Source organism: Siniperca chuatsi, linkage group LG10 (genome assembly GCF_020085105.1).
Source record: "Siniperca chuatsi isolate FFG_IHB_CAS linkage group LG10, ASM2008510v1, whole genome shotgun sequence".
Classification (NCBI taxonomy): Eukaryota; Metazoa; Chordata; class Actinopteri; order Centrarchiformes; family Sinipercidae; genus Siniperca; species Siniperca chuatsi.
This window is the reverse complement of record NC_058051.1, coordinates 24,842,241-24,861,846: the sequence shown is the minus strand read 5'-3', so window position 1 is coordinate 24,861,846 and position 19,606 is coordinate 24,842,241. Positions and strand designations below refer to the sequence as shown.

The 19,606-nt window shown below is 39.1% G+C and overlaps 2 protein-coding genes across 2 annotated transcripts; both read left to right on the top strand.

The window, feature by feature from the left end:
• Nucleotides 1–908: 908 nt before the first annotated feature.
• LOC122883201 (glucose-induced degradation protein 8-B homolog) lies at nucleotides 909–5,384 on the top strand. The gene is made up of 5 exons (XM_044211551.1): nucleotides 909–1,117; nucleotides 1,456–1,583; nucleotides 1,697–1,893; nucleotides 2,316–2,513; nucleotides 3,779–5,384. Exons 2-5 carry the CDS (start codon nucleotides 1,463–1,465, stop codon nucleotides 3,950–3,952), a joined length of 690 nt encoding a protein of 229 aa, XP_044067486.1. The 5' UTR covers nucleotides 909–1,117; nucleotides 1,456–1,462; the 3' UTR covers nucleotides 3,953–5,384.
• A 244-nt stretch (nucleotides 5,385–5,628) lies between these two features.
• On the top strand, nucleotides 5,629–16,598 carry LOC122883200 (solute carrier family 17 member 9-like). Its single transcript, XM_044211550.1, has 13 exons — nucleotides 5,629–5,831; nucleotides 6,969–7,166; nucleotides 7,291–7,430; nucleotides 8,149–8,248; nucleotides 8,339–8,463; nucleotides 9,626–9,722; nucleotides 9,832–9,928; nucleotides 11,953–12,040; nucleotides 12,146–12,180; nucleotides 12,711–12,826; nucleotides 14,627–14,682; nucleotides 14,780–14,809; nucleotides 14,968–16,598. The coding sequence occupies exons 1-13, from the start codon at nucleotides 5,707–5,709 to the stop codon at nucleotides 15,114–15,116; spliced, it is 1,356 nt and encodes a 451-aa protein (XP_044067485.1). The 5' UTR covers nucleotides 5,629–5,706; the 3' UTR covers nucleotides 15,117–16,598.
• The last annotated feature ends 3,008 nt before the right edge of the window (nucleotides 16,599–19,606 follow it).

Genomic DNA, 19,606 nt, shown 5'->3' with positions numbered 1-19,606 from the left:
GTTTATATTGTATTTTAGTGGTGCAACTTCCCTAGCAAATTTACATGTAATCAAAGTCCCAAAAAACGATCAACATGCAGTAAACCTGGGGTTTTGGGGGTCCCTAGGGATTTTATTTAGGTAATTTATTTTCAGGGACAGTGCACACTGATCAACATCACTGTAAATGTGCCAGTGTTAGCCAAAAGGCTGATTTTCAATTGTTGTCCCTTGACCAGTTAACTTAGCCACTAAAATGACAATAAAACACACAACATAATTAGACAATACAATTAGAAAAAGAGAAAGCAAAACATGAAGCAGCTGAACAGGATTAAAATCTTAGAGGAGTAAGGCACGCATCATGCAAAGTAGGACATGTACACTGCAGGCAATTAATAATAGGCTACAAAACAATGTTCAGCAGACACTCAGTGCAGGCAGTAAAAACATGACTACATAAAATCACATGACATTACAGAGGACATAGGTAAAACAAAAGGGACAAACACAGCCAAAAAGGCAAGCAAATGAGAACAGACAAGGCAAGCATGCAGTGACTAGGTGCAATGACAGGTCTGGGTGCTTGCTCTAGGGCCCAGGGCAGTTGCCCAATTTACCCGGGTGGTTAATCCAGCCTTGCCCATCATCGGTGTTAAACTGGGTTGAGATCTGGTGACTGTGAGGGCCATGGCATATAATTCACACAATATTCATCCTCAGCAAACCATTCAGTGAACCCTCATGCCCTGTATGGAAGCATCTGCATTTCTTATGTTTCTCCATTTTTCTCCCTTTAACTTGTTGAGAGAGATGGATGTATAATACAGATATATAGATATATATAGGCTATAAAAAAATCACAGATTTCGATTTGACGATTCGCTGCACTGACTGTTCCTCGGCAACCGTGACGTCACTGCCCTCGTCCAATCGAAGAGCTCGCAGGACTGGCGTTCCTATCGCGAGATTATCACATTAGCTTGGTTAGTTAGCTAGCCGCGAAAAGCTTGACCGTGTACCCGCAGTTTTACATCTTTATTCTTCTTAAAGCACAGAGAGGACTGCGCGTTGCTGTTTGATTATTGTCTTCTCACGCCTGCAAGAAAGGATAATCGCCGGGCCTTGTGTTTGCACGGTAAATTGTGTAAACGCACACAGTCTGCTAACTAGCCAGGGATGTTGCCCAGGAGGAAATTGGTTTGTTTTGGAAGCCTCGGAGAATTTCCAAATTATATTTTAGCGACGCTAGCAAGCGCTCAAACGCTATTTAAGCGCAGAAATATCGTGTATATTGTTTTGTTATTAATTAGGCATTTTTATCAGTAGCGTATGTTATCCCTATTTTCGCTCAATCCGTAATATCTTTCTCTGTACGGTTGTAACGTTACTGTTCATGTAGGTACAAACTGTGACCAAGCTGTGTCAGTCTTGTTCATGTTTCACTGTATTTCCTATGGCTCTTCCACTTTCCAGGATCCCAATGATGAGTTATGCTGAAAAGCCAGAAGACATCACAAAAGAAGAGTGGATGGACAAATTAAACAATGTGCACATACAGAGGGCGGACATGAATCGGCTCATTATGAACTACCTGGTGACAGGTGAGGCATGCACCTTGACGACTGTGAGCTGAATATACAACTTGTGCAAGTCAAAAGACATCATTCATAACTGTCCTTAATGTCCTCTGTCTGTATCTGTTTCACTGTTCAAGAGGGATTCAAAGAGGCTGCAGAGAAGTTTCGGATGGAGTCTGGGATCGAGCCAAGTGTGGACCTGGACTCTTTGGATGAAAGGATAAAGATTAGAGAGATGATCCTGAAGGGACAGATTCAGGAAGCTATTGCACTCATCAACAGCCTACATCCAGAGCTGCTTGACACCAATCGATACTTGTATTTTCATCTGCAGGTACATTTGCACAGAGCTTTGCAATCACCATCAGTAGTTCTGATTTTAGTATGTGCCTCTTTCATTTGGTCCCAACTGGAAAGTAGTTGGAACCAAATTATGCAGACCATGTTAGTTGTAGACGGAAGATGTTAGCCTGAGATTTATGGGGTGCATTTGACAGACTTTGGAAATGAACAAGAACACATATTTTCTTAACAGCAGTGAGAATAAGGCAGAGCAACATTACTGAAGTGTAGTGAGAAATGTTAATAAACATTTAACCCCCTCCATACCCAGAAGGTAGTAACCCAGGCTGCCATTGTACCTGATGAGATTATGTGCTTTGTTATCTTTCCTGGTTCAAATAGAAAAATATTGTGATACTAGATAAAACTTGAATTTCAACATTCACTGCTTGTACTTCATTTCCCCTCTTACAGCAACAACATTTGATAGAGTTAATTAGACTAAGGGAGACTGAGTCAGCGCTGGAGTTTGCCCAGACACAACTGGCCGAGCAGGGGGAGGAGAGCCGTGAGTGTCTGACAGAGATGGAGAGAACACTAGCTCTTCTGGCCTTTGACAACCCAGAAGAGTCGCCCTTTGGAGACCTGCTCAACATGATGCAGCGGCAAAAGGTAGTTCTTAGGCTGATAATCAGACTGAACTGTTATTTTGTTTCACTTTACTATTTCACCACATTATTTCAAGCACTGAAAAAATTAGAGATGTGAGAAGCAATATTAGTTCAGTTCATTTGGAAAGCAATTAAACATTGTTGCCTTTTATCCCCATATTATTACAGGGCAAAATACCTCTTCTTTTTGTCCTGTTTGTATCTGAGGTCCTGTGCGTTTTTCTCATTTGCGTCATGTTCACACTAACTTTTTACAAACAAAACCAAAAGCTATAAACATGACATTTTACAGACTGACAGGTAACTCATTGATTGGACAGTTTTAGTGACTGTCATCCTGCATCACCAGCGTTACATGGACTTTACTGCTTCTTATGTGTATAATTATGTTCCCTGTTGTCACAAAGAGCTCATGAAGAAATAACTGATTATGAGCATTATTTGTATTATTACGCTGCAAATCAATTGCACGTTATTAATTATGAAAAACAGAGACAGGACGGAAAAGAAGCGTCTTGCACAGCAATATTACAGGGTATTATTGTAGGAGCGCTATGTCAAACACTGTAATTTAATGGACTTGATGAACTCACAAAGTACACAGAGTAGGATAGCACAACACACTGGTGTTTCAGCTGCATTTGACTGATTGATAAGGGAAACTCCCTGCCCTCATGTGCTGATATCAATACATGTTGCCAAGTTAACCAAATTATTTACATAAATATATACTTTGCTTATACAGATGAGTTAATAGAAAATCACTTCCTGAACAGTTCACATCAGCAGATGGATTTAAAAGTAATTTAGCTTTTGAATTGATGCACAAAAACCCCCCACAAATCTACTATGAAAAAACGGAAGCACATTGAGACCCTCCCTGAGATCAACTGACAGCTTTTACACCAGACTAAACGATCGAAACCAAACTGGCAAATGCACAAGAGTTTGTCTAAACTGAAACCCTAAACCCAAACAGGTTATTGGTGAAAGCACCCTTAGTGAAACCAGGCTACTGAATTCTTGCTTATTGTGGCATAGGTGAGTCAGACCGCTTCAAAGCATTAAGAACATTATTACATTGTATACAGCACATACTTATCATCAACCGGTAAATCCACTTTGTACTTTACACTTATTTTAATTTTATACTTATATCCACTTGGTACTTAATTTATCTTACCTGTGATTATGATTCTGAAGAACACCATGAATGCAGGTAATGAATGATTGCCCAAGAAATTTGTTTATTTCATTTATGCACAGGTGTGGAGCGAGGTGAACCAAGCTGTGCTGGACTATGAAAACAGGGAGTCGACGCCCAAACTGGCTAAACTCCTGAAGTTACTGCTGTGGGCACAGAATGAGCTGGACCAGAAGAAGGTGAAATATCCCAAAATGACTGACCTTAGCACGGGCACCATCGAGGACCCGAAGTGAACATAACAGACAAGAACAACCTTCCACGTCCCCTTAATTTATGATCAGTCAGTGACTGTGTGACAACCAGGTAACATATATGTATAAACAAATTCTACATTGTGTTTTTCTTGTTTCATTCATGAGAGGTAAGAATTAACTCATTGTGCAAACTGTAAATTGCTGTATTTGCAAATTGACAGAAATTATTTAGTTTAAATACTGATCCTGGGTTTTTAGATAGATCTTGGAAACAAAATTCAAATTGCTGTTTTATATTTTTTCTTTGTAAAGCCTAAGCCGGTAGTATTATTTATTGTGACCATTTTCCCCACCAACTGTTTATTTAGCCAGAAAGAGAGTTAATGGTATAAATAAACAATATTAATACTGTGGCGTGTGTGGAGCCAAAAGCTAAGCTCCCCAGGATGGAGGGGAGCACAACTGTAAAGGTTTAAACTTTGAAACAGCGGTTGTGTTTAGATTGAGATGACACACTGCAAGAAATAAGTTTAAAATTAGAATTTCATACACAAAATGTAAGTATTTTTCAATTAAATGGAAAGATACAGTTTATTAATGTAATATAGTTTTAATTAATTAATATAATATTTTATGATTTTATTTAGTATGATGTTTGCGATTTTGAATCAGCCACTTGCTTTCTACACCTTGAAATTTGATTGTATTACAATTACCTTTACAATGTTGTCCATGGGAAGAACTGCCTTGCAAAATTATCATTTCACGTGTGTGTTTTGAGAGGGTGAAGTACGTCCTGACTGACGGTTTGAAATCAGAGATGGCTTTCTGACTGAGTTTAGCCCTCTAGGCCTTTTCTGAGCTTACAGTATGTTATGTTTGGTTTAATGTTACAGAGGGTTGAGGTTAGGATCATGTTCTGCCAATCCCATTGATGGAGGGAGGATTTATACACTGCTTGAGGAAAAAGGGCTGCTCCGATCAAGTAATGCCAATTACGAATTACGGCAACTCTAGTTTGAAAACGCTCCTATTTAAAATCTATTCAGACTGGAACTGATTCTTTTGTTCATTGGCACTGTTTTGGTAATTAATAACAATGATCAAAAGCATTGACATTTAGAATCTGAACAGGCATATTGAAAAGGGTCACACAACTCGCTGTCCATTTTGCCACTTTTAAAGCTGTTAGTATTTTCACTTTAACTGCATGTAAGTGTATCTGTTTTTTCTTCAATGGGGAAAGGCACTTGTGCTCGTTTTATTTTGTTTGATTTGTTTACTTTTATATAAAAACAAACAAACTTGCTGCTAGTTGTCCATCCTTAATTTCTTTTAAGGTTGTATCGTCTTTATAGATATTGGCTTTGACAAATACTGAGACCCAGAGAGCTCACATCCCTTTTATTATTCAACATTTTTAAGATCAGATTTGCAATTATTAAAATAAACAAAACTTTTGTGAACCATACAAGAGCTGTTTTTCCATTTTCTGAGTTGTGAGTGTGCATGTATCCACTGACATTCAGTATATATAAGGGGGGGGAAAGGTTGTTTGGAGCTTTTGACTGTACGCCGCTGTTCTTTATTGGGCAGTATGTAAATTTTATATCCAGTAAAAACAAAGACCAGTCTTGTCCGTCTTGCAAGCCGGTGCTGTTTATTGAGTTTTGTTCCAACAAGTTTTACCTGTTTGGCCTGTTTGGCCTTTTTGAGGATATGAGGTATAGCTGAAGCACTGCTCAGTGCGGGAGAGTTGCACAGTTCACAGAGAAGACACCAGTGGTGTCTGAATGGCTGACAAGCACACATCAGGAGACAGCAGGAATTACTTCAATGGCTCTCTGTTGGATCATAAGGTTTACACAGCTAGTGATTCTACTGAAGAGGAGCCAGAGGACCAAAACCTGTGGCCCAGGTGAGACTGCACACAAGAATACAGTAGTCACAGACTACTTTACATATGGTACATGATTTCTTAAAATGAGCAGAATGTGAACCATGTTCTCTGACTGAAACAAATGTACCAGGCTACTTTGATATGTACTGTACTATTTACAAGAGCTTCAAAGACTATTGCTTCTCACTCTTGCATTACTAGAATAGAGGTTTTTTTTTTTTTTAGCCTTCCCAGCTCTATGGTCGGTCCACCACTTTGGTCTAGACCGGAGGTTTTAAAAGTGGGAGGCTCAATGAATGGACGTGAAAAAAATATTACATCAGTTATCAAATGGAGATCACATAGAACAGCCTAAATATGTGTGATTTGGTTAAATAGATAGTTCAGAGATACAGTCGTTTTGGGGAGTTTTCCTGTTTTCCCACTTTCCCAGTGTCAGAAACTAATAAATGCCTTAGGACAGACTTTTTTTCATGTATTTGGTGTAGTCTGAAGTTATGTCAAACAGCAATATTAGGCTATCTTGACTCAATTTGTCTCGATTTGTTGAGTGTCTATGGGCACAAATAACATAACTGTGATCCCATAGGCTTCCAGGAATTGAGTGAAACTAAGCAAGTAAACTGAGGGTCAGACAGTCTCAGACATTGAAAACCCCTGGTAGACTGAAATATCTCAACAACTATTGGATGAATTGAAATTTTGTACCAACATTTATGGTCCTGTAATGACTTTAATGATCCCTTGAATTTTACTCTAGCGCCACCATGAGTTTGACTTTTCAGGCGTTTTGTTGAAATGTCTCCACAACTATTGGATGGGTTGCTGTGAAATTTGTTTCAGAAATTCACGGTCCCCACTGTGGATGAATTATAATAACTTTGGTGAAACCATAACTTTTCTTCTAGTGCCATCACTGGGTCGAAATTTTAATTTGTCCAATACTTTGGTTTATGACCAAAAACTAATGACTAACTAATGAATCAGCCTCAGCTGAAGAAGACTGCAGTCTTAGTAGGCTATGTAAACGTGACCTTATTTCAACTTAGCAGTCCACCAAAATTTGTTTCTGAACAAATTTGAGGCAAGAAATAAGCAATACACACATCATGATCCATGTCATTAAGTAGAAACTGTTTCCCTTCATGCTCATAGACCTCTGGCTCGAAAATGGATCCTGACACTGTTTATGGGCACCTGCCTCCTCTACTGTGCCAGGATGGTCATGCCAATCTGTGCAGTGTCAATGGCAGCCTCTTTCCACTGGAGCAAGATCGATTCCGGGCTGGTTCTCGGTGGATTCTTCTGGGGTTACTGTTTCACACAGATCCTGGGAGGACATGCCAGTGACAAGTAAGCAGTTCGGCTTCACATTGCTCTGTTTAAACAATGAGCTAATAACCTTCATGGAATATTTATTGTTCAGCTAGGCTTAGAGTTTCAGGATTTAACTCTATAATATTTGTTGTTGTATTAGATTGGGAGGAGAGCGTGTCCTGTTCTTCTCTGCAGCCTTGTGGGCTCTGATCACAGCTGGTACTCCCCTTCTGGCCCAGTTAGGCTCTCACACCCTCTCTCTCATGACTATGGCCAGATTCCTTATGGGACTACTGCAGGGTGAGTACTGTAACAAGTACATTTTTATTAAAATAAGCAATCACCTAGTTCAACATTTTGGGAAATATGCGTGTTCACTTTCTTGCCAAGTTAGATGAGAAGATTTATAAAACGCTCATGGCTGTACACTCAATATGAAGCTACAGCCAGCAGCTGGTAGCTTAGCTTAGCATAAAGACTGGAAACACAGGGAAGCAGCTAGCTTGGCTCTGTCCAAAGGTAACAAAATCCACCTACCAGCACCTCTACAGCGCACTAATTAACAAGTTATATCTTGTTTGTTTTATCTGTACAAAAAAGTGTAAAAATGGCAAGTTGTGGATTTATGGGGGTTTCAGGCCGGCTTATTTCTTGACCGGGAGCAGTTTCTAGGCAACCAATGGAGACAACAGGAAGTCACTGTTCCCGGCCAGAGGTGCTGGTAGGCAGATTTTATTTTTTTTTTACCTTTGAACAAAGTTCGGCTGATCCAGTCTTTATGCTAAGCTAAGGTAACCGCTGGCTTTATATTTTATATATTTGATATATACTGTACAGACATGAGAGTGGTATAGATCATTTCATCTAACTCTTGCCAAAAGTGAGTAAGCATATTTCCCAAATGCCAAACTATTCCTTTAAATATAAGCTCCAGTGCTGCAGGAAATATAAATGGAGTCCATTTATGGACAATCACCAATGGTGACATGAATTCAGAGTGTCTTATAATGTCTTATAGGTGTTTTTTTCCCATCTTTGGCCAGCCTTTGCTCACAGCGTGTAGTGAAAGGAGAAAGAGGGTTTTTAATGAGCACCATGCACAGCGGTAGCTATCTTGGGTATGTTGTACACACACACCAATCCACATCTAAACTCTCCATCTATCTCTGGTGACCCCTTTTTAATTTCGTTCTTTGTTGCTCTTTCAGAACATTGTTAGCGGGTGGGATGGGGTCCCTGATGCTGGACTGGTACGGCTGGGAAAGCATGTTCTACAGTATTGGTTTCCTGTCCGGACTCTGGGCACTCTTTGTTTGGCTGTGTTTCTTAAAAGGTACAGTAACTACACCAGTCAGCCATGTATCCCTGAATAACTAAGTGACCATAGGTTGTCACTTTGCCCAGGTCATTTAGGACAGCAGAGTATGGAGAAGGCTAAATGAGCCTTCCTTAGCTCTGCCTCTATTTTAAGCCAGGCTAGCAGCATGGCTTTATGGTTGGCAATGTCAGTCTGTCAGTCGGTTGGTCCACCACTTTAGTCCTGACTGAAATGTCTCAACCGTCATTGGATGGATTGCTATAATATTTTGTACAGAATTATGTTCCCCAGATGAAGAAACCTAATGACTTTGGTGATCCCTTGACTGTTGACATTTGTTGTTTTGAGTGAAATTTGTCAACTATTGGATAGATTGTCATGAAATTTGAGTCACACATTCATGTTCCCCTCAGGATGAATTGTAATGGCTCTAGTGACCCCTTAGCTTTCCATCTAGCGCCATCATTAGGTCAAAATTTCAGTTTGTCCAATACTTTGGTTTCTGACCAAATACCTGCAAAACTAATGACATTCCCATTAGCCTTAGCTGTACTTTATGTTTAGAGCATGGATGCATAATAAGACCTGGACTGGGCGCCGTGCTCAGCTCTGCTTCCAATTTCTTCCAGTGGCCACTCACGGTATTGCAGCAAAAACATTTCCCTGCGGCCCAAAAAGCATTTTCCCCATAGACCACCATTATAAAAGAGACGTCTGTAAAACTGTTGACAAGACACCTCAAACTGCAAACAAGGTTGATTATGACTCTTTCTGTATGGAATCTTTGATCCATGGAGGATTTTATATTTGTAAAACTTTCCTCGATCCTTGTGTTGTCATCACAATGTAAAGTATGGGCCGAGCGAGAACTCGCGGGCGGGGCCAGTGGGAGAAACACTACTGCGCGTATTCAGTGGGCTGCATATCCTGGAAGCAATTCTTATTGCACTGAATAGGTGCCATCTTTGGGTCCGGTATTCAGGGTCTTATTAAAAGAGTTAGCATGCTAAGATGGTGAACAGGGTAAACATTATACCTGCTAAACATCAGCATGTTAGCATTGTCATTGTGAGCATCTCTGTGCCAAAGTGACAGAGCTGCTAGCGTGGCTGTAGACTTTTAGTCTTATTTGTACTAATGTTGCTAAGTGTAATATAATGTGCTATGTGTGGTTCAGGTGAAGTTGCTCCCAAGCGGAAGGAATCGACTAAAGACCCACAATGGACTTTGTCAAGAACACGCTGGTGGAGTCTTCTTAAGAAGCCACCTGTCTGGTACATCTTATGTTCTCTAATCCTTCACTGTTTACCAATACATGAATGTTTGGTTTGGTTTTCAGTCTAACCCCATATCTCTCTCTGTCTTTCTCATCTTCTTTCTAAGGGCCATGGTGTTTGCGCACATGTGTATGTGCAGCACTTCCAACACTTTATTGTCTTGGTTGCCAACATACTTCAAAGAATCATTTCCACATGCTGGGGTATTTATTTTCTTCACCATATGTTGTTGTTTAGCTTATAAACACGCCGAACTGTACCCTAGATTGTTCCACGTTGATACTCCAGGCTTTAGACATCCTTAAGCCAACTATATTGTCTTCAACCCTAGATCTCATAGCTCCTCTGAAAAATAGACCAAACACAAAGACTAGAAAACAGCCATGGTTAAATAATAGTATTCGAAGCTGTAAAAGGAAATGCAGAAGAGCAGAACGCAGATGGAAGAAATCAGGTCTCCAGGTCCACTTTGTGGCCATGAAAGAGTTATTACTCCTTTATAATAGGGTGGTGAAGGATGCAAGAACATGTAATTTCTCAAACCCCACAACCCCAGATTCCTATTTAAGACTGTGGATCAGTTAGTTAACCCAGCCTCTCCTTGTGCCCCTGCTGATTGTGATGCTGATTGCGAAAAGTTTCTTTTACACTTTGCTGGTAAGGTGAGGTTAATAAGATCTGGTATCACACCCAATCCTGCCTTTTTAGATGTGGATCACCTGCTCAGGGATTCTTTGAGCAATTTTTCTGCTGTTACTCTGCCTGAACTCGCAGACATCATGTCTCTTATGAGAGTATCCTCCAACCCTCTGGACAAAATCCCAACTAGGTTTTAATTGGAAGTTATGTATGTATGTATTGCGCCCCTTTTACAAATTATTTTTAACAGCTCGCTGTCTACTGGCTGCGTCCCAGATTTCTTTAAAACTGCTTGTGTCCAGCCAGTCCTAAAAAAACCTGGGCTTGAGCCCACCCTCCTGGACAACTGTCATCCAATCTCCAAACTGCCTTTTTATTTTGAAGATTCTCAAAAAACCTGTATCTAAGCACCGTCTTGCTGCTGTGGAAAACAATAATACCTTTGAAAAGTTCCAATCTAGCTTTCGTCAGCACCACAGCACTGAGACAGCTCTTCCCAAAGTCACTAATGACCTATTAATGAATGCAGGCGCAAGCATGTGCTCAATTCTTGTGCTGTTGGACATAAGTGCTGCCTTTGACACAATTGATCATGGCATTCTTCTAGATAGACTGAGGCACTGGGTGGGCATACTTGGTACTGCACTAGACTGGTTCTCATCTGTCCAATAAGTAATTCTGTGTCAGCATTAATAACTTCATGTCATCCTTCTCCCATATCAAGTACGGTGTGCCTCAAAGTTCAATTCTGGGACCAATACTGTTCTCCTTATATATGCTTCCCTGGGGTGATGTCATCCGCAGACATGGGATTTCTTTTCATTGTAATGCGCATGACACGCAGTTGTACCTTCCTGTCAAGCCCACTGACCTTAGTACGCTGAGTTCTCTGCACGACTGCCTGTCTGACATAAAAAACTGGATGTTGATACATTTTCTTCAGCTCAACTCAAATAAAACTGAAATCCTTGTTATTGGGCCCCAACACATCACTAAACAAATACTGCCATCTACTGGTAACCTGTCACAACATATCAAGCCTGTTGCAAGAAATCTTGGCGTCCTGTTTGATAGCAATTTATGTTTTGAGCAACATATCACTAAGCTTGTCCAATCATGTTTTTATCACCTCAGAAACATTGCAAAAATCCGATCTAGTTTAAATTTTACTGATGCAGAAACTGTTGTACTTTTATCTCCTCACGTCTTGATTATTGTAACAGCCTGTTCACTTGTCTTAATCAAAAACTTTGAAACGACTGCAGACTGTACAGAACTCAGCTGCCAGGCTTTTAACCGGGACCAAGAGGTACGATCACATCACACCTGTTTTAGCCTCTTTACATTGGCTCCCTGTTTGTTTTAGGATTGATTTTAAGATCTTATTGATTACTTTTAAGGCTCTCCATGGCCTGGCTCCAGATTATATTTTAGACCTTAGACCTTAATCTCTTATGAACCTTCACGTAGTTTTAGATCTTCAGGCACTTTGTTTTTATAAATGCTCTATAAATAAAGTTTTATTATTATTTATATTCCATAAGAAAACTGATTAATCTTTCCCCTGTCAACCTGTCTATTCTTGCAGGGATGGGTGTATAATGTAATTCCATGGCTAGCTGCAATTCCATCAGCATTTGGTGGAGGATATGTATCAGATTTTCTCATCAACCAAGGTAATAAAAAAGTCTCTTTTTATTTATTGTGGTATGTGTTTTGAGGTCAGTTACTGTACTTTTCATTAAAAAAAAACTTTACATCTTGTGTTTTTCTTTCTGTAGGATATTGTGTTGCATCTGTGAGAAAGATAATGCAGGTAAGTGTGGAAAGACATGCTGTGATTGTACAATCATTCAGTGCACCATAGTTGTGTTTTTCAAGTGATAAAACGCGTGTCTGTGTGCAGTTAAAGGTTTGTCCTGACTAGCTGCTGAGGTGTTCATATTGGAATTTTTTGTGTGTGTCTCAAGCATGTAATTACAAACCTCAAGGCTTCCCAGGGGCAAAAGATATACAAGTACTGTGAATCACTGTAACGTCTTGGGCTATGTAAGTGTATGCCTTTGTAGGGGGAAAAAAAGGCCATCTAAGGTTCATGTATCTACTGTATAACTGAAAAGCTTGACCTATAGATTAATGATGTAGAAACAAACTGCACCAGACACTTGGTCTTTTTATCTACGTTTTTATCTCTTATTAGTCTGAACAAATACTAATCTTTATCAAATTGAGTAATAGCAAGTCCCAGTCCTGTGTATTGAATTTTGGTTATGTGGCCGCATCTTTGTTTGCTTTTAGATTATGGACTGTGCCTTTTTAAATATCTGCATGTGTCTCAATCCTCAGATCTTTGCCATGGGAGTATCGAATATGTTTATTTTGCCTCTGTGTGGAGATGTCACATTTCCCTCTGCTGTGATTTTCGTCTCTGCTGCTATGAGTGTATCCACCTTCACTAGCAGGTATTTTAGGTTATTAAAAAGAGCCTTTCTGTGTGTTTAAACTGTTTAAACAACCTCAGGTAAATCTAACGTGAACGAAAGATTTGTCTGTGAAATTAAGCTAAGTCAATATTTAAAGGATTATGCTGGTGTTATACTATTTCTGTCATTGCCAGTGGTGGAAGAAGTACTCATATCTTTTACTTAAGTAGCAATACCGCTCTGTAAAAATACTGCATTACAAGTAAAAGTCCTACATTGAAGATTTCACTTAAGTAAAAGTACTGAAGTATTAACAGCAAAATGTACTTTAAGTATTAAAGTAAAAGTACTTGTTGAGCAGAATGGACCCTTTGAGAGAGTTATTTCTTTTTATATATCATATTATTGCAATATTATTACTGATGCTTTAACACGTGAGCAGCATTTTCATGTTTCAGATGATTGAGGTGGAGCACATTCTTTCTAATTTATATATTGTTGGATAGTTTAATCTATACAGTAGATAAAGTATCAGCAGTATCAAGTAACTGAAATACTCAAGTAAAGTAAAAGTACCTCTAAAGTATACTTAAGTATAGTACTTGAGTAAATGTACTTAGTTACTTTCCTCCATTGGTTATTGTTAGCAAATTCCCATGAAAAGACCAAAACTAATAATGTGTTAGTCCATCTCCCAATAATTTGACTTCCCTACCCTCTTCTCCACTCAACTCAACTTTATTTATACAGCACTTTGCACACAACACAGTTGATTCAAAGAGCTTTACAGCACAGAGAGAAAGACAGAAAAGGCAAAAGAAAAACAAACATTGAAAGAGTAAAAAATAATAATCACATGGTTGCATAAATCAGGGGAGGTAGGTTGTCAGTAGGTTGTGTTTTTGGTAATATGTTGCGAAGCCTGTGAGCAAGTTCAGGCATCCCAACTAGAGTCTGCCGCTACACCAACGTGGCAAACGCCTCTCACTGCAACATACAAGCTTTTGATCATGGTGGTGTACTTAAGCCGTCAGTGCTCAGCTCACTCTTTGCTGCAAGCCTGCTGCCACACGGCTCACCTGAAAGCTATGCCGTCATTTACAGCACTTCAAAAGCCCCATCTCCACCCCAGCCTCCACCTGTGGGCTCTCAGTCTACCACCCTCCAGGTGGGAATTTAGTATTGTATCTCTGAGCTTTGTGCTTCTTTCTGGGGGAGCAAACATTTAATGCTGTATATATTATACATTCACATACAATCATGTATGTGAGCCACGTGAGTTGGCTAACTGAAGTGACCTAATGGACCATAAAATCAAAAATATAGAACCCTGGGAAAATGTCTGTGGCTGGTTTTCTACTGAAAATGTATTAAAAAAACAGGTCACAATCATCTCAATTATTACATTTTTAACATTACTCAAGCAGGAGTAAATAGTGCATTTGTTGGGGACTATTTCCAGCTGGGGATTAATAGTCATTTGGTGCTCTATTAAATATTTACGACAGCAGGACGATGTATGTGGGACTGACTCAAAATAAATTACAGTGCCCTCATTGTAATGAAGAAACATGTCGCCCAGTGCAACAGTGTGGCTCACTGATGTGTTTTTAATAGTTTTTGGACAACAATGGAGCTGTATGGCACAGAGAATTATCAGGCTTTGGATACACAGACAATACTTGTTAGTAGGATTAATTAATTCTTGGTTTTGGTCTTTTCATGGGATTCATCCTTTATATCCAGTCATATTTCTTATGGTGTTGTAAATTGAAAGTTATCCTTGTTCAGTGTGCTGTAGATTTAGCTGTTTATGTAATGAGTTTCAATGTGTTTCAGTGGAGTGTCTGTGAATGTGCAGGATCTCACCCCATCATGTGCTGGTGCCCTCTATGGTGAGTTTTCTAGCTGCCGACATTTCAGCTTCATAAAACTGTGCTAATCTTAGTTTTTGTTGATAGACATTTAATCAATGTTCCTTTTCTGCTACAGGTTTCATGAATATGTTGGGTGCTTTTATGGGTATGTATCCAAGATATTTATTAGTTTTCATTTTTTATATAGGAAATGTCTGTGCTTACTAACTATTGTATCTGGAATTTAAAAAAGTAAATTCTCTGTTGTTACTATTGGCACTCAGATGATCTCTCTTGTCCTTTTCGTTGGTGCGTGTTGCACAGGACTGATGTTGGTCTCCGTGTCAGGTTACCTGATTGAGGTCACGCTGTCGTGGGCCATGGTGTTCTCCCTCATCATGTTAGTAAATGCCACAGGCCTTGGGGTTTTCCTCATCTATGGAGATGCTCACCGTGTCGACCTGGAAGAGTGATTATTGTGATTTGACCCAGACCTTTTGTTGCAAATTCCAGTCTGTATCTGATTTGTGAGACTGGACATTGCATTTAAATCTCTATCCATAGTCGATCACAGTTTGTCGAAATGAGAGTTCATTTTGAGGAGTTACTCTTTACTGAAACTGGCTGCAGAAAAAATGTAAACACAGTATAGTGAACACATAACTGCAGTTTTGGATGGTATAAAGTGGTGTTTTCTTTGTAATTTTTTTGACACAGGATTCACAGTTTTGCTGATCATAAAGTACGTAGAAATACTGGAGATTTCCTCTCTTGAAAATGAAGGAACTTGAATATTGCAGGCAAGTTTTTGTTCTGTTGTCACTCTGGATAACACTGTCTGCTAAATGTGACTGCATTGTATGAATGTTTATGACTGTATAAATATTTAATGTAGAAAGTTTGGTTTTCACACAGAAATGTTCACATTAATAATGACTACATGCTGCTGGTGTTATATCTAAAACATGGCACGTATTCAGAGATGAATTATAGCCAAACTCTATCAGCGCAAATTGAGACGAGGTAAAGAATTTCTATTTGTCAGAGTGGTTGACATGAGACTGAGGGAAATAAAACATACAGGTTCATTTTTCTTAAAGGAAAAGGCCAAAACCAACAATGCGTATAGAATATCACCAGACTTTTCCTTTAACTGATCCAACGGAAATTTGGATTAAACACCTGCTGTTAAGATTCTCCAAACAATGTCCATTTATTTTGTTTAAGTTGGAAGTTATGCACTGCTAAGTTATATCTGTTAGCCCTGTGTTTGGTTTGCTGTAGGCCAAACCCACTAGAACTAGTGCAGTGCCATTAATTTCACACTTGACGTGACCAAAAATATTTAAAAAGAGCTCTAGTGTATATATATTTATAATAACATTAATATAAATATTTGTTCAACTAAACACTTTTTATGTAGTGTTTCAGTGTTTTTGTGGTATTGTACAGTTGACTATGGTGTTTGTAAATTATCACACATTTGTATTGGTGTTTGTGATATATCAAAATGTTAATGAAGGACCTTGTTTAATATCCAAAAAGACTCTTTTTGACAGAAAATGTTTGAGTTTTCTATGTGTGTTGCTTTAATTGGGTGAAATGTTTTAAATGATGAATTTGATTGTATTGATTCACCAAACTGTATGCCATCCATTTTTCTTCATATTTCTTTATTCCATTGAGTGTCGTCAGTACTATCAGATGATTCTGTGAATCCATGGCACAAATAATTTATTGGTGTAGAAATACAACACAAGACTAAGGAGTATGACTGACACACACACACACACATCCATCATTCCACATATAGCAACATGTACATATAGAGATCATATTTTCTAAGAAGGAGATAAAGTAACATAATCTATGACATGTTGAATAAATCCAAGTAAACAATCAGATAAAAAAGAAATAAAAATGAGATATAGCTAAATAAACATTAGTTAACAACAGTTTACTGTCACTTCTTTTATGCTCTCACATCATTTACATTTTTGAGAGTCCAGTCACACAAGTACAAACGATATGTATTTTAGTATGTTCGTACATGAAAGAAGATGGAAGAAATGGTTTCATTATGACAAACAAACATCTGTAGCTGAACATTATGTAAGAGAGAGACTTATTATGTCTTGATTGAATGTGTATTGGACTTTTGGCATCACATGTCTGGTTTTTTAATGTGTTGTCTGTGGTGTTTATATTTGATCTTAATACTGTGTTTTCATAAAAGGTCAAGTATTTAAAAAATCTTTTGAGCAGATTCATGTGGGGAGCCATTCATTAGTTTGGAGCTAAATATTAAATGATAATTATAAAAATGTAAAAAATTAATTTCTGGGATAAGACGCCCCCTAGTGGTTTGTGGCTAAATGGCCCCAGAGCATCTTCCCCCACCTCTATATTTTTCTGTGTAGTCTGATTTTTGTTGATGTGTAAAAATAAAAATGCCACAAATACCATTATCTCTAAAACACTAAGACATGTTTCCATGAAAGGACATTAAATAAACTCTGATCTCATACTAGCTTGTTTGCTTACAGAAAAACCTAATTATAACTACAATCAAGCATTCAGATGAAAAAAAAGAATAGTGAAGAATAAACCATAATTTAGCCATAGACTTTTCTTTATTATGTAAGACAGAACTGAAATATTGCTTATTATTTTGTTTCGTTTGGGGCTCAAACCCTTTAAAGCCGAAAAATTGTCGGATGGACAGTTAAAAAAAAAAGTCAAAATTGATGCAGCAGAACCAGAGATATCATCTTTTTATTTCACACATTCTCCTTCCTTGTCCTGGCGCCTACATTGCCCACAATGCAACACAACCGACAACAGTTGTGTCAGAGATTCGGGTGTGTTATGCTAGTAGCGGCTAATGCACCCTCAAGGGGCCGGCTGCAGAGGTCTGGTAAGCTCACTTCTTTCTAACTCCACACCCCAGATTTTCATTCATTTTCAAACTTGTAGTCTTCAGCACCAACCCATGCTGACTCAAGTGACATCACTTGAGGCAGTTTATCAGCTCTCGCCTGGCGCCCCTCTGGAGCCACAAAAGGCTTTTTACAGCTTTTTTTTTTTTTTTCCCACATATGCAGTAGTACTCCCCAAGAGCTGGACACAGACTTTGAGTTCCCCTTTAAGGAGGACATCTTCCACTATATTACAAAAGTTGTGCACAGAAATAATGCCGCCGCCATGGGGGAAACCACAAGTTAACAGCGGTGCAAGAAGTACTCAGATCTTCTACTCAAGTACAAGTAGCCATACCACAGTGTAGAAATAGTAAAGGTCTTATAGTAAAATGTTACACAAAAGTATTAGCATGAACTCATTGCACCCAAAGTAAAAGTACTCATTATGCAGAATGGCTAATTTGAGAATAATGTATTTTATTATTGTATTATTGCATCATGATGCATTGATGTGTACATCACTTAAATATTGCATCCCCCTGGGATCAATAAAGTCTTATTCTAACCTATAATAATGCATCATAATTTATTTGTTGATTATATTTTGCATTATTAATCTGAATCTGTAAAGTAACTGCAGTGGAGTAAAAAGTACAATATTTGCCTCTGAGATGTAGTGGAGTAGAAGTAGCAGAAAATGGAAATACTAAGTACAAGTACCTCAAAACTGTACCTAATTACAGTACTTGAGTAAATGTACTTATTACTTTCCACCATAAACGTAATAACCTAGTGAGATCAAATTAAACGGACAGAAGGGGGTGGATGAAGGCTCCTGTGCAGCGGAAAATGTTGGAGGGTCCGGTTTCAGCGCATCTCGCAGCCCGCGGTGTTGCAGTACAGATGATGTTAAATGAACCTGCTAATGGGGTCAGCACTCAGCGTTAGGTGGCGAGGAGTGCAGCCACGTCATGACGGTAGCTGCTCAGCCTATGAGGAGCGGGGCATGAAAGCCGCACGCAAATCAGGACGGGGAGGCTTTTGATGTAGAGAAATGTCTAATATCCGACAAAAAACAACAACAACAACAACAACAACAACAACAACCGAGGAACAAATAGTCTGTTAGGTATTTAAACCTGAAGGTGTGAAGCGCGGCTGGCACAAAGCCTGACTGGACATCATCAGCGGGCCTGTCCGCCTGCCTCAAGCGCTGTGGACGGTATTGTTTGGCCTGCTTTACCTCCATCTCTTTAAATCATAGAGGCTAACGCAGGGATGTTTCCACTGAGGACAGGCGGCCCTGAAAACAACCAGCTGCTGTGCTGCGGAATGAAGGCGCGCAGCTGCACGCACTGGAGCCGGACTTGAGGAAATTGGACAGTTAATTATGGCGCTGCATGAGGAGCTTCAGTGGGTGATTACCAACCAGGACAAGAAAAAGAAGAAGAAGAAGAAGAAGAAGAAGCGTATTGTCTGATGAGTCTTGTTTTATTGGTATAATACAGATCACATTTGAGGACATTTTAAATACCCTTGCATTGCGTTGATGGCGCCCAGGCCTATCGAGTCATGTATGTTTCATCCTGTGATGGTCAAATGCTCATAAAGCTCCAAGTTTCCTCGATAAGGGACACGGATTGCCGCTCCTCGTGTTCACGGCGGACCTTGATTTATTAGCCATACAATTAAGGCACGCGGTGAATGCCAAGAGAGGAATCACACTCTCCCACGTCCTGCATCATTTATGAAGATGGAGAGATTTAAAACATCTGCAGAGAGAGAGAGAACACCTGCCTGTGCTCACAGGAACAAAGACTGCCTGTTTTCTTACCGCTCAGGACCAAAATATGACCAAACTATATTATTTTTCTTGCAGATTTTTGTAATGTTTCCATACAGATTACATTACATAAATCAGTTATTCCCAACCAAAGGTACTTCTGCATTTACTAAGGGGTATGTGGATAAATTGTGGAGGAGCTCAGCTAATTTGCAAAACTAGAATTCATATTTTGTTATCAAAATAGATTAGTGCCGCA